Source organism: Pipra filicauda, unplaced genomic scaffold (genome assembly GCF_003945595.2).
Source record: "Pipra filicauda isolate LSUMZ 115617 unplaced genomic scaffold, ASM394559v2 scaffold94_size2452230_pilon, whole genome shotgun sequence".
In the NCBI taxonomy this organism is placed as follows: domain Eukaryota; kingdom Metazoa; phylum Chordata; class Aves; order Passeriformes; family Pipridae; genus Pipra; species Pipra filicauda.
Genome location: NW_024105142.1, coordinates 249931 through 264926, shown reverse-complemented (window position 1 = coordinate 264926; position 14996 = coordinate 249931). Strand labels below are relative to the sequence as shown.

Here is a 14996-nt window from a genome sequence, read left to right as displayed (position 1 = left end):
CCCCAAGGATGTCATGCACTTCATTTCACATCATTGAGCTCCTTGAGAGACAGGTGAAGACATACCCACAACAGGGAAGTTAGGCACCTTCTTTCTTCCACTGATTAGAAGGGACGTTTGAAGACCCCAGAAGACAGCCCAGACTGCAAAGTATCTCCCTGTCTCATTGAGACATGCCAAACAAGTAGGATATTCTGGGATCCAGTGTGTCTAGTGCTCCTCTGCTGACAAGCTATATGTCTAATGTCTTCTGCTTGTGTTCTGCTTATTACTGTGGGGGTTAGAAAGTGAAGCAGGAGATGGAACAGATCTTACTGAAGTTGGTCTGAGCAGTTTTAACTCCCACGTCCTGGACAACTGCTCTCTGTACCAGACCTGAGAGATAGCACTGTCCATCACCCAGTGATTCATCTTCAGACCTAAAAGCAACAGAGAAAGACAGATAATGTGCAAGACAGAATCTGACTCTTAACATGCAGCACTCAGAAGTAAAGAAAACTGCTGGTCCAAAGAGCTTTTGAGCATGTGTGTATTTTACATTAGTAAATATTGAAAGTGTTTTAAAGTAAACATTAGTCTAAATAAAATGTGTCCTCCCCAGAAGTCCTTTGTTCAAACTCTACTTCATCCTCTGATTTAGATGTGTATTTAATACTATTCAAGCTGAACTCAGGTGTAGCCAAACTTTTGAACCTTCTCCAGGGTGAATAATTGGAGTGGAGATGCCAGTGTTGAGTCTGGGTAGCAAAAGAGAGTCTGGGTGGGAGTGTCATTTACCTCCTCAGAAAAGACACTTAATGATACTGCTGGGAGGACTGTAGTTAAGCATTCAGGCAACTTTCAGGCTGCAGAGAAATGCCTTGCAATTTTAGTGTGGTGCTCAGCACTCTTGAAAATGGACAAACTAGCCTTCATTGCCTGTATTCTGATTTAAGCAAATTTTAGGTGAATTGAACCCAACCTTACTTAAGATTTTACTGGGCATTAGACTGACATTTAGGTTTAAAGACTGCAATTCCCAATGTCAGGCCTATTTCTGTACTGTAGATTATTCTTCATTTTTACAGAAAATGATTCAATTGAACCAATCTGACAGGGCTGACTGGGTGTCCATTATAGTGCTGCATTACAATTGCTAAACAAAGTACTGGAAGGGCACTAGGTACAGTCTGGTAAAGACAGTACATAATTTGCGTGACGGCACTAAGGGAGCATTTCGGAGTTCAGTAAGTGGGTTTCCAAAGGCACTTGGCAATTGGGAGGAGGAAAAGTAAATGAGAGCAACTGCTTGTGAGACTGACATAACCTCAGAATAACATTGAACTACATGTTGCTCTCCTCAGGCTGAGAGCAGGCTTGGCAAACGCCAGCAATCAAGCCATCTGTATAACTGCATCGGATTTTTTTCTACCAAAATGGATCAATTTATGGGATTGTTTTGACAGGCATGTTGGGAAATACAGAGCATATAGTTTTCATCATTGTTTACTTCTGTTTTTCCTCTTGTTCCCTTTGACATTGCCCACTGGCTTATATTAGAGTTTGAGCTCCATTTAGCTCAGCATGCAGAGCTGGCCATGCTGCCAGTGTCTCTCCCTGCAGAACTCCTCCTGTGCCTTCATTTGCATGTTTTCTTCCTGTTCTTTAACCAGAAGGGGAAACTTTGAGCCTTGAATGCATAAATCATTAGGTCCAGGTCAAAATTAGTCCATTATTCAAAGTGATTGTCCTCACTCATCAGATTTGTAGTTTGTCTCGGGAATTTCTTGGAAACGTGGAATCCATTTGTAACACTGAACAGATAATTGTGGCATGAAGCTGAACTGGTCTTGAGGTCAGCATCCAATATTCAGCACTAGTCGTCCTGAAGTGGTCTAATTGGCCATTCATGAAGCATGTCTGGTCCATAAAACTCTAATGTCCTACAGTAGGATCCTACATGCCCACAGTAGGCCTTTAGCAAGACAACTAACTCACCAGTGAGGCAGAAGTTAACTTCACCTTGATCAGGGTGCTCTCAATATGCTCTAAAATCAGTAAATCATGCTCAAAAATCAGCCAGATCCCCTGTGCTGAGAAAGTTTGGAACAAAATTTTTGGTAGGGGAATAAGCAAAGTTTTTGTTATAACCAAAAGTTAATTTTCATGTTCTGTATTACTCACTACTACAACATCTGCTCCATATTTGCTAGGGAGTAATATTCGCTGACAATAGAGCTGCTCGTTCTATTCTTAGAAGCAGAAGGGATGCAAGTCAAATAATAACCATCTTTTATGTGACAATACCAGACACCTGACAAGGAAAGTTGGTATAATTGCCTTCATTTTATGGATAGTGGAATTGAGGGTCAGGAAGATGTCTTGACCATGGTAACTTGATAGACCTTTTCCAGGTGAAGACATATTCTATTCCTCATTCATAATTTGTTCAGCTACAGATATTCTCTCACTTACGTACAAAACCACCGAAAAAGGTGGGATTGTACAGACAGATTAAAAAAGAAAAAGCTAGCAAAGTCCATACACTTTGTAGCAGGAACAAAATCCCTTAATGGGATTGTTCTGAGTTGTGCCAACTTTCTGGGACCAGATTTTAGAAATGACTCCTCATCACTGCATTTTTCTTGTAAATTGAAAACTGTAATCTTTAATAGTCAATAGTAGAGGAAGATTATCATTCAGTGTTCTGTTATTTAAATTACCTCTATAAGTGGATTGTTTCTTAAAATATTTCTGTTTTCATCTTCCTCACTGGGAGGTTTTTAGACATTGGAAGATACAGAATCTTATTTTCACCAGACAATCTAATTTTCCTGTATTCAACGTCCAGTATACTTTGTGGAAACGCTTTGACAATTACATAAAGTTGGCTCCCAAATCCACTCCTGAACATTTAAATGGATTACACTAATTTTCAGAAGTGCTCAGCAGCTCACATTAAAGTTAGGAAATATTTATTCCTGTACTTTCATTTCAGATTCCCCTCTAAATAAAATAGCTTTATAGCCTAGATCCTGCCTGTTTGTTTGTTTGTTTTGATGTGCTAGACAAAACTCCCAATAGAATTATAGGGAGATGATTGGCTCAGGATTCTTTTAGGTCAACCAACCAGATCTAAATTGGATGACTTATTTTTCACATGGTTGAAATGGATATGGAAATTTTCATGGTTATGGCATGATGTTAAATCATGACATCATAGTCTTGCACTGAGCTGGGGACTCATTTCATCTGGAGGGATAATGTACTACTACCATATAACATTGGCTATTTTTAGCAGAGGTATGAGCCGTGTTCTCCAGGAGGTATAACCAGCTTAGTGAAAGCCATGCCCTGAAAAGTGAGATTAAACAAAAGCAAGAGAGAAGTACTTTGCAGATGATATTCTACCAGACTTTAAAACTATATAGATATATACCTACATAAACCCCAAAGAAAATATTTATATTTCATTAGCCATTTAATTCTTCATTGTCGCTAGTTTGCCAAAGTATATTCTACCAATAATATGAGCTAGAGATTGGCATCTGAGTGAGACAGAGTTCTGTTACTGGTTCCGTAGGGTCTGAATCAGCTAAAAAGTAACAATTAGGGTAGCACTCACAGATAGAGGAGGCATTAGAAGGTAAAGCAATGGAAGAAAGTTAGTTACACATGAATTTTAGGTACTTTCTGATTCTCTTTTCATCCGCCAAGCTGTAGAGAACTGCAGATGGAAACCTAAAAAGGGTCTCAGAAGAGTTATTTCAAACTGTGAGATGTTTTGCATTTTGGGTTGGCTGCTTTTATTGTATTTTAGCACAGTTAACTTGAAAGAACATGCAAAAGAGAAATCAACAGCAAGTGAAATGACACCAAAAGCAGGAAACCCAAAGTAAGCATTATCTAAATATTTGATCTGGCAACATCTATATGATCTGCAAAAAGGTGCTATGCCATCCAAGAGTTGACTCTTCCTAAGGCCACAATCTAGATCAAAGGTGATCAGAAATCTTTAAGTTGATCAAAAAGACTAGTGGTGAAATCAAATGATAGAATCATAGAATATCCTGAGTTGGAAGGGACTCACAAGGACCATCAAAGTCCAGCTCCTGGCCCTGCACAGGACAACCCAAAAAATCATATCATTTGCCTGAGAGCATTGTTCAAATGCTTCTTGAACTCTGTCAGGCTTGGTGCTGTGACCACTTCTCTGGGGAGCCTTTTCCAGTACCCATCAAGCAGGACTGTTAAATACACTGCAGAAACCATTAGTTTTCTTTGACGTGGAAAGGATTAGCCAGCCTCAAGAGAACTGGGGAAACATAAATGGCATCCATGAAAAGTCATTTTGCTGCCTTTGGTTTTTCCAGCTCATGCTCTGTATTTCTGAGGCCCATGTAAACTGTGATTTCTCTTCTAAGGATTCACCATTACTAGTGTACTGAAATGCCTTATTACAGGCTCCTGAAAGAAAATGCACATGAGTTGGACCTGTGTTGGATCTTGAACCTGAGGGCCCACAGCCCGGAGACTCACTCTGTGCCGTGCTGCTCAGAGTGCCAGCAAGGCCCATGACCAAAAGGAGGTTTCCCTCCCTCCTCCCCCACTGGTACTGAAGTGACCATCTCGACAGTTCAAACAAAGCAGTATGAATCCTACCAGTAAATTTTCTCCAAGTCTTTGGCCTTGATAAAACAGTTCAGTTTTCAGGGTTGTCTGCAGAGTCTTCTTTCTCCTGTTACAATTTCTTTCTGGAGTATCTCACTGTTTCTTCCTTACCTGAAAACTATTTTCTGTCTTTCTTCCTTGGTTTATTGTAATGCTTTCTGATGAATTAGTTCCATAGTTGTTGCATCCTCACAATCAATAGAGGGAACATATTCCTAAGAGAAACCACACTCCCTAATACAGAAACTGAATCAGGCAGGCTGAAAACTAAACATAGTATGTGAAAGACCACAAAAATTGTCTGTTCCACAAGTACTGTGTGCTTGCACTGGGGATGTGTGGTAGGGCCATGGGCAGGAGGATAGATGATGTTTGCAAGATTATCTTCTGCCTTCTCCTTATATAAGCCTGAAATCAGATAGGTGATATTGGTTTAAGGTGCTGTTGCATAAGGTAGGTTACTTTGCTTAACACTGTGCTGGTGAAAACGGTGTTACTCTCTCCATGTAAACAAAGTCAAAGGCAATCACCATACAAACCATGCAACACTGAGCAAAATGCTGCACTAGACAAAAGCCAAGCATAAATTTAGTGTGGAAAATTATGGTCTGGCATTTTTAGAGAAAGGTTTTGAATATTCTACTCTCATACAACACAACTGTCATTAGACAGTAGTAAACAGTACTAGAATGTATCAATGTTGAGAAGTTGGGAAAATTGCATTGGAAAATATAGGGATTGTAATCGTTTTTAATGAGTCTTCAAATATGACAGTGTGATCAGTAATAGCACTGGTACCAAAGAGTACTGGTCCTGCAGCTATCCTGTGCCATTATGAATGACAACTTCTTAGCCTACCAAACTGCATCTGAGGTTTTGAACCTCTCTGTTTTAGTTTCATATTGTGTGAGAGTTACTAAGATTACTCTTGGATGCACAGACTTGCAAAAGAATGGCCTTCCAGCACCATTTTCTCTCCCATTTTCCCTCCAGCATCACTTCTGGCTTGCAGCACTCAAATGCTCTGATTACATCCCCAATTTACTGATACTGCAGTGGCTTGGTGCAACATATCTTGGTTTTGAAGCTGGGGAGTGTTTTTTCAGGGGAGGAGGGGGAAGCAGGGAGAAGGTTGAGCTTTTACAAATGAGGCTCCCTTGGTAAAAAACCCTCACCAATGTACACAATAGTCTTTGCCTGCATCAGACTTGCTATTACAGTAAAAGCCCACTTGCTGACACCAATCATTCCTGTAAAATTTAAGGCAACATCTTCGGGAGAAAAGATTTAATTAACACATAAACCCCAGAGTCACTATGACAATCTGCTTTCATGGTGATGGGAATGATCACATTTTTACCCACTGTCAATCCTTGAAATATAAGGGTTTTATGAATAATCTATAGTACATTTTTTTCCTTGCAGAATCAATCAGATTCTTTTGTTACTTTCACACAAGAACATTTCTTAGACATCTAGAAAAACTCTAAATTTATCTGGTGCCTTGAGGGGCTACCTCTGCTTGTGTGACAGGAGGTCTCTTGAGCATTTTGGGTTAGAAGCATGAAGGGAGGCTGAGCAATTCCATCCTAACCAAGATCCACATGAGACATCCCATTATTTAAATAGTGGTGCCCTTAGGGCAGTGTATGCAGAACCCAGTGCAAAAAAAAACCAAAACAAACAAAAAATCACCAAAAAACAACCAAAAAAGCCAGTGCTCATTGCAGACAATAAATAAAATGGTGGCAATGATTACCATGATGTAAAATTAGATTCATAAACTTTAACTGTGAGGCAGAAATAATGACCTTTGTAAAAAGCTTTGAAAAAAAAAAAGTCCCCTTAGTCCAATTGAAAAGATTGTGTCTAATACTACATACTTTCTTTTGACACCTTCTTCTCCTACCTGTTATATATCCTTGAAGGAAAAAATACAGAACCTTTTTTCCCCTGGGTTACATCAAAGTTGCTTCTGCATTACCGTGGCATAAGCTAGATTAGCTTGTAAGGTTTAATTTTATGATCTTTGGGGCTTTAACGTTGTTGAGAATAAATCTACGATCACCACTTAGACAGAGAATGTTGCATATATTGTTTTCACTGGACATTGTTATACAATTTCTGTATCCTTTTATTTCCTTAATAATTTTTATATGGTTCCATAGAACTGAACTACATCTAAGCAAGCTATGATCTCTCTATATTAGGGTTGGAATGTTCTTAATGCATCTTTAGAGTCGTAACAACTCTAATAACCTGAAATTTTTGCAAATATAAATTTTGCATCTAGATTAGTGCTTTTTAAAATGATAGCAGTCTTCTTGTGTTAGGCTTGATTGCAACCTGTTTTCTGAATTAAAAAATGTAAATGTGGCATTGACAAAGGTTAAAAAGATTTAAAGGGAGTTCTGTCAGCAGTGTATGCACACACTAAGCTAAATCCTATGTATCTAATCAGTGTCCTCTGGACTGTGTGCCTTGCTCCATTGTTTACTTTCAAATCCATAATAATTTTGTATCCTTTCACTGGGCAAAGATTCATTTTAAAAACTAATGAATTTAAAAATATGCTTTTCCCTTGTCCATTTGATACCGAGCCTGCAATTTGACTTTCATTGTTTGTTTCCCTCCTTGTCTCGTCAATCCTTTTCTTTCTTTCTGTCCTTTTACTTTATTACATTTTTTATTGAGGACTGAGATGAACTGGTTGCTGCATCATGGGCCCATTACACTTCCTAACAATTCCATTTACACCTTATTGTTTGTCTTATTGCTGGAAAATTCAGGTGATTCATCATGCCTGAAGAAGCACCTGATCCCAATTCCCTTGATATCACGATCACTATGTGACAGGAATACAGTTAGTGGTGGCTTTCAGGCTCAAAGAGTCCAAGGTGATAACTCTTTTGGGACCTTTAGCCTCTCAAGTATTGATGAGTTCCATTTTTGTAATGTTCTGTTTTCTTGCTCCCTTTCAACAGCCCCCTGAGTGTGGAAAAGGGCTTGGAGTTAATAAAGGAAGTGGCAGATCTCCTGAAGCTGCAGATGAGTGTCTTCGATGATGTCAAGTATGTACATGGAATTTGCTCCTTTTTATTTGATTTGATTTCTCATTATTTTTGAATAGTTTGTCTTACAAGGAGATATGTGCTCTTTAATGCCAAAATTAATGAGAATGTGCAAGAGGCAAAAGAGAGCATTGTGATGATCTTTGTAACGTTTCCTACACACAGGAACAAATTATTTTGAAAGAATTATAAAGACTGAAACTTTTCTGTGCTTTCATAGTGAAAAATATTGAAATATGTTCAAAGTGCTGTAAAAATATTACCAACCTTATGTAAAAGCTTCTAGGTAAGGAAAGTCTTGTGAAGGGTCATTATACGCAGCATTGCCGAGGGGAAAAGTTACATCACAGATGAATAAAGAATTTGAGTCCCTGGCTTTGAGTCTGGCACATGGCACCCTGGGTCGTGCTGCTTGGTCAGCTACTTTAATTTAAAAAGTCACAGGGAGTTCAACTATGTTGAGCTACTGTTTTTCCTCCTATGATTCATACTGATGAATGCTCTGCATGGTAATGTCATGAACTAGGAGGTTATGGATCTGCTATGTCCAGTAAAGAGCTTTAGAGTGAGGATTTTCTGAAAGCATTTTGGTAGGAACATTTACTTCACAAAACTTCATTCTTTCTTTATAAAACAGAAAATAAAAGTAGTTTGATATAAAAGGAACGGCAAAGAAGGGTGAGCTGTGGGAGGGTTTCAACAACTTGCTGGAAAGAGCCACATCTTGGGTGCACAGAAAATGACTGATGTCCTGGTAGCCTGGGTTTCAGAGTGCTTGGGGCTGCTTGCTTTGGCCCATGGGTTGGGTTGCTGAAGTGCAGAGTCTTTCTCAGCCTCACTTGTGCTGACATCAGCTTTTGTTTAACTTTCAGTTGCAGAATTCATTGTTTAATGCTCTAAGTCATAGTCTGATGATGTTTCATCTATAGTGGAAGTGTTTATTCTTAATTGGAAATAAAATTCTACCCCTTTTATTACTGTATATGTATGGAAAAATAGACTACTGGGGAAAAAAATCTTTTTAGAAACCTGAAAAATACCAGACACGTTGACTTTAATTATTGAGAAGGAAAATAATCCCATATTTGTTTGCTTTGTTTGATGAATGTTTTTTGGTTGTATTTCATGAAATACATTTTTATGAAAACTGAGTTTTTAAATTACAAATCCCGATGATATTCTATTATCTTCCCTGTAAAGAGAATTTGCATCCTTGACTTTGAACACTAGCAGATAAACTGCTGCACATTTAAAGGAGTAATCCCATGGAACAATTTGTCTGCTGGAATCAGCGGGTTCTGCATCATTAACTTCATTCATTTACAGTACAAGAGCACTTTCACCTACCTTTCTGATTGTTAGTGTAAAGCCTTTTGGTTATTTTTTATCATTTGATAAATCACAACAACATTGCAACTGGTAGACTGTAGATTCGTTCTCTAATGAAAAATATCCCTCCAGAAATATGGTTAGCTATGATGAACCTTTTCTTTATTTTAATGTGCAAAATTAGGGAAGATGGTTATTTTGCATCTATTAATATGCAGTGATATGACTGTACTGAAAGTACCTGTACAGTCAGTATCTTAAAAGTATGTTATGAGTTACGGTAACTCCAAACACAACTGAGAATTCTATTTCTGCGGTGTTTTTATCAGTCTTTGCCTTTTTAAATGATCTATAAATCTGTGAAAGGTTATCCTGAATCTCAGATTAGTGAGAATTCATCCATAATAAATTTTCTTTGTCCAAGAGAATGAGACACTTTGACTCAGGTTAAACCCATGAAATACTGAAGAAATGTGGAGCTGTAGATATAACAGCATTAGAGTCTCTAGAAAAAGGCCTTGCCGAGAAAAGGGTTAACAATTTTTGGATTTGTTGTTTTCTTATCACTGCATCACTGTCTAGAAAACAGTGTGAGTTTGAGGACTCTGGTTGGCTTCTGAGTGGCCTCATGGACAAGAGTTTCAGGAAAAACTTGATGCCGTGTCGTATCCACAACTGACATATCAAAGTGTGAGAATGAGGTCTTTCAGAAAATATGTTTTCTACTTGGGCTTTGGAATCATGGGTGGTGATTTGCATTATTTTATTTCACTGGCAACTAAAAGTATTCTTTTTCTTGGAGATTCATATTTTTAAAATATGGGTAATTTATGTAGAAAAAACTACCAGTGAGGCTGAAGATGAAGGATTTATTAAAGGGGTGGGAATTTGTTGTACTAGCCTACTTTGAACTTTGACCTGAGTATTTGCTTGGTCTAAAATTCTCAGTTCTCTCTTTTCTCTCCAAGAATTCCTAATGGTTCGAAAGTAACAGTGTAGACTTGGATTTTTTTAGATCCTTGCAGAGATTTCAGAGTAAAGACATGTTAATGAGGATAATGGGGTTAATTTGAGAGTGTAGACAAAGTCATCACATCAACCTGGAATAGTGTAAGAACTGAGGAGAGAGGGCAAGTGGTGAGTTCTTTTAATGCTCTTTAAATTCTCAGTTAAGAGTTTCTTGCCCTTTTCTCTGAAAAAAAATACATTAAAGGGACTTCACTAAAAAATTACTGCCTTTAGTTAGTTTTGTCTGCAAATATCTTTCACTCTTCCCTATATATTGCTATGGATTCCTATCAATTCCCCCTGTTAGCTCTTGATTAGTTGATGCATGGTTGTAATCAGCTTATCTTATCTTCTGTCTTTCACAATCCTGCCAACTTTAACTGATAGCCTTCAATTCACAGTATAGCCTCAGGCTTGACTTCCAGAGCACTCAGTCCACTTCTTCAGCTGATTTGTTGTCAAGTTTGCATTGACATAAACTTTGCTCACCCTGGGAAGCAGATGAGTGGGAATAGATTTAGGGAATTCGTAATTAGAAATATTTCAACGTTGAAAAAAAAGATCCAACATGTTAGTTGTCACTTTTGGACACAGCCTGAATCTTTATGGAGGTAATAGTTATGCTTAATATGTTTTGTTAATGGTTATGTAGCTGTCAAATAAATTCCATTATTTCTTATTACATCATTAGAGACCATTAAAAGGATATTAGCATGCTGATGTAATTATGCAAGCAGACGTAAAATGACTATAGTTATGATTTTATAATCTAATTATTGGTGTCCAATGCCCCTGGTGATTGATTGTTGGACTGGTATCATGGATTGAAGTCAGATGGGTAGTAATGTTAGGAGGGTTTGTACCTATTTAAAAAAAAATATGACTTTGCAATCTGCAACATTGACCTTCTTCATGTAATTGCAGTTCTTCAAGTGTTATAGAATAGACTTACAAACATGAGACTTTATCAAAAAACATCCAAATACAATAAAAATACCAAACTCTGTAAGCTCACCTTTGAAGGTAGTAGAAAGGATGCTTAGAATTAAAAGTCAAAGCCACTGATTAGAACATAGATGACTTATTTGGTTTCTGATGAGAATACAAATTATTTCCAGATTTTTGTTTAATGTTCTCATATTTGGGGTATTTACTGAGAACTTTGCTAAGGGAGTTTTCAGCTCTGGCTTAACTGAAGACCTTTGTACGGAAAGAAAACAGATTATTCTGATTTCATCGTATTTCAGACCTTATATCCTACCATTCTCAGCCTCCAGTTAAGAGTTAGATTTTCACCGAATATTGCATTCTCTCTAGACTGATATGATTTTCACAATTGCTATTGAAGGTCTTTCCCTCTAGGTGTCTCTTTTTTCCCCATTTTGTTCTGCTTTAACTTCCTCCACCCATTCATCTTAATGGCATCTTTGTCATTTTTGCCTTCAAATATACTTCAACTCAGTACTCAAAGAACTGTCCTTTCAGGAGATGTGATAACTTGACTAACGTTTCCATTTCCATATATAATTTTTCAGTGGAAAACCGGTATCAGAGCACTTTATATTCATTCCATAAAATTACATTAATCTCTATATGCTGCTGTTGTTTTGAAGTGTAACAATTGACTATATGTAAGCATATAATCTAGATATATAATGTTGGGAATGAACAGGATACTTAGGCTACATTTCAGATGGTAATATAAATAGATTTTTCAAGTTGAAAAAGCTGATTCTGGTTATCTAATATAATGTCCTGGATTGCAAAGCCATAACATTTAACCAGTCTTCCCCTATCATGAATGGTTTGTTGCATCTATATTATACATCCAAAGCTAAGTTAAAAGACCAAATCACTCATCTTTCAGAGTCTAAAGCTCCAGCACCCAGGATTAAGGTTGATTGTTCAGCTTTCACCTGACAGTGCTCCCTACCCACACTGAGGCTACAGATAATTCAGTGTTTTACTTGAATAGCTTATTATACAAAAAATGAAAATTCAGGTAACTGAAGGTATGTAGGGAAACTGTATGAAGACTTCAGTTGAAAAATACCTTTAAAACTTAATAGCAGACAAAGTAGGGTGGTCTGTGTTTTAAAAGGAAAATCCTATAAATTCAAAGTAATGACTAGTTTCAAAATTTAACGGTTTGTCTTATAAGGAAAATACTTTTATTTTAGTGATAATAATAAACAAAAATTTGACTTCGGTCTGAACTCAAGCCATTTTTTCTTAAATTTTTTGTTTGTTCAGGTGACTAATCTTTTGAACAACTCTACTTATGATACAGTACTGAAATATTCAGTCATATCTATATATTTTTCTGCAGCTATCTGTACTATCCACAGCAGAAAAAAGATTACTTGGTTAATGAGTAGCTTTTCAATGTTTCATTTTATTTTCATTGTTCAGTGTGTGAGTTCAGGTTTTATTTGTTGCACTCTATTAAAATTCTGCTTTAAGGTCAGAAATCCCATTTCCTTCTGCTTTGGTTTAGTTTTTTTTCCTATGGTGCTCTTCAGTACACTATCAAAATGCTTGACAAACATGAAGCAATATATTTAACTCATATGAGATATGGGGTTTTATTAGGACCACACATAGCTGGAGTTATGCATGAAAAGATTACTGTCAAAGCATTTGCCAATACGTGTCCAGTGTGATGCCTCATAGTATACCTTGTTCAGCCTCTTCTGCAAAGAACTTCACTGACTGAGATCCCATTACCTTCAATTACCATCCTGAGCATTCAGCAGTCCCAGAAGTCAACTCTCAGTTCAGACAATGCTATTTGGCCTCTAAAATAAATAAATAAATTCCTGAAATGATATGGCTTTGAATGAACTGAGTCTGAATCTGAAGTGGATGGTATCAGCAGAATTCAAAGTAACAGTAGGACCTACATCTTCATAGTTCCATACCTTATGTGCAACATACCTTCTGAAGTCTGATAAAATTGAAATTAAGCCCCCTGAAAATATTGATCTTCTCTACTTCTTGACCATCATTCATCTTTGGATGTCAGGGATCCTACTTAAAAAATAGTTTGAAAAGAAAGATTGCGTTTCTACAAATGAAGTGCCAACTATGTCTTTTAAGTAAACAGTGATTCTAACAAAAGCTTGAATTTGGAAGGCTTATCATGAGGGCACATTCTTGCCATGCTTCAAATCTCTGTTTCCAAGCGGTGGGGTTAGAGACACTTTGCACCCCCTTTTCAAAGGAAAGGCCTTACACAACCAAACATTACCTGTCATTATCCTTATTCTTAGGAAGAGCTGAAACGGTTGGGTTGGAATAAATACAATTTGAAAAGCCAGCCAACCATCCCAGTGAAAAGAACTTGAAGTGAGGAAGATGTCTGAAAATCAAACCGAGTGGTGGAAGTTTGGAGAAGCTTTAAACGCGTTCAAATCGGAAGTGTTGGGCAGGCAGGCTGATGAGTGGAGGTTCCAGCCTCACCTATTATGAACACATGCATTGGCTATAGTGTCCTAATCATGCCATATAGGTTTTGTTCATTGTTTGTCATGTTATTTTTATAACACCTGAAAAATTCAATCAACCAGTTAATCACATTCAGTCATCCAGAACCTAAACCCTGGAACAACACTTGGTATTTTCACCTCACCGTGCTGATGTATTATGACATCTGGTGTATGTATGTTCTAAATGTGAACATCTCAGGAAATTATTGAGAAGCAGAATAGTGTGAGGGAGGATTATTTAACCACTGAGCAGTAGTGGGACAGGTAGCACAGTGTCTTATTAGGTTTGTACCTGCAGACTTCCCTCTACTGTGCAGATTCTCCATGACTGATTTCTCATTTATTTGGTGTGATTAATCTTTTCTTGTGTTGAATGTTGAACACCTGTGTATTACTATTCTTGCAAAATTTTTTTCTAGATTGACAAATTCTGGATTCTGCCATCTATGTCATTTAGATTTACTGAGAGGAATGTTCTAGTGTTGTGCACATGGAAAACATATAGTTCATCCTGCTCCCCTTAAGATACTGTAGTATAAACTAGCAACAGATTGAATTTTTATTTCCATTCCACTTATTTTCCAGAAATTAAGCAAGATTTTTATTTCAATCGGAAACACTGCTATTCTTAGTCTTAGTAAAAAGATTCACCTTTCAAAAAAGTTGAGCAGTACTTGTCATCTGTTCTCTGATTTTAACTAGCAAACGAACAGCCTATGGATATTTGACATAATCTTGTTTAAAATGTTGTAAAAGCATAACTCAGAAATAATGGAACCCCTTTTAATCAAACTTGACTTCTTCCACAGATTTAATGACTCTGGGAAACAAATTATCTGAAAAATGTACTGCTATAACTCATTGCATGCAGGCATTTATAGGAAATTACACTGTGTTTTCTGGTATATGTTGTCTTATTTGACAACTACTTTATAATATAAAGATACATCAGTTTTTAAAGGAATGATGATAAGGAAACAAAAAAAGGTGAAAGTTTTGACTCTGCATATCCTTACTTAAAAATGTGTGAATTCACAATCTTAGCATTACATTAGTCTTGTGGCTTTTCCCCAAGGTACAATATAATATATTTTGTATGCTTTTCTTTAATGAATGTGCATATAACCAAGATCATTCTGCCTTCTTCCCTGAACTTGCCTGCTAAAACAATATAAAAATCATTAAAATAACAAGAAGGATTTTGGCCTGCAGCATTTTATGAATTCTAGGTGACAAAAGAGAAAGATCACAAAAATCTAAGGAGATTCTTACAAATAGTATGTATGATGTTTGGCTTTTCATTACAACATTTCATCTCATTAAAACAGAGGGTTTACATTTGTGTAAGCAAAAGCAGAATGAATCTGGTTTACAGATACATTTCCATGAACTCATAAGTCCCTACTCAAGAGAAGGTTTTTGCAGATAAGTGACCTTCTGAAGTTTATCT

At 37.0% G+C, this 14996-nt stretch overlaps 1 protein-coding gene across 1 annotated transcript in view; it reads left to right on the top strand.

The window, feature by feature from the left end:
• The window catches only part of LOC113987717 (receptor-type tyrosine-protein phosphatase N2-like), a 338497-nt gene that overhangs the window by 196296 nt on the left and 127205 nt on the right, over positions 1-14996 (top strand). The window contains exon 10 of the mRNA XM_027720726.2: positions 7635-7721. Within this exon, the coding sequence (XP_027576527.2) occupies positions 7635-7721 (87 nt within the window). The remainder of the gene's footprint in view (positions 1-7634; positions 7722-14996) is intronic.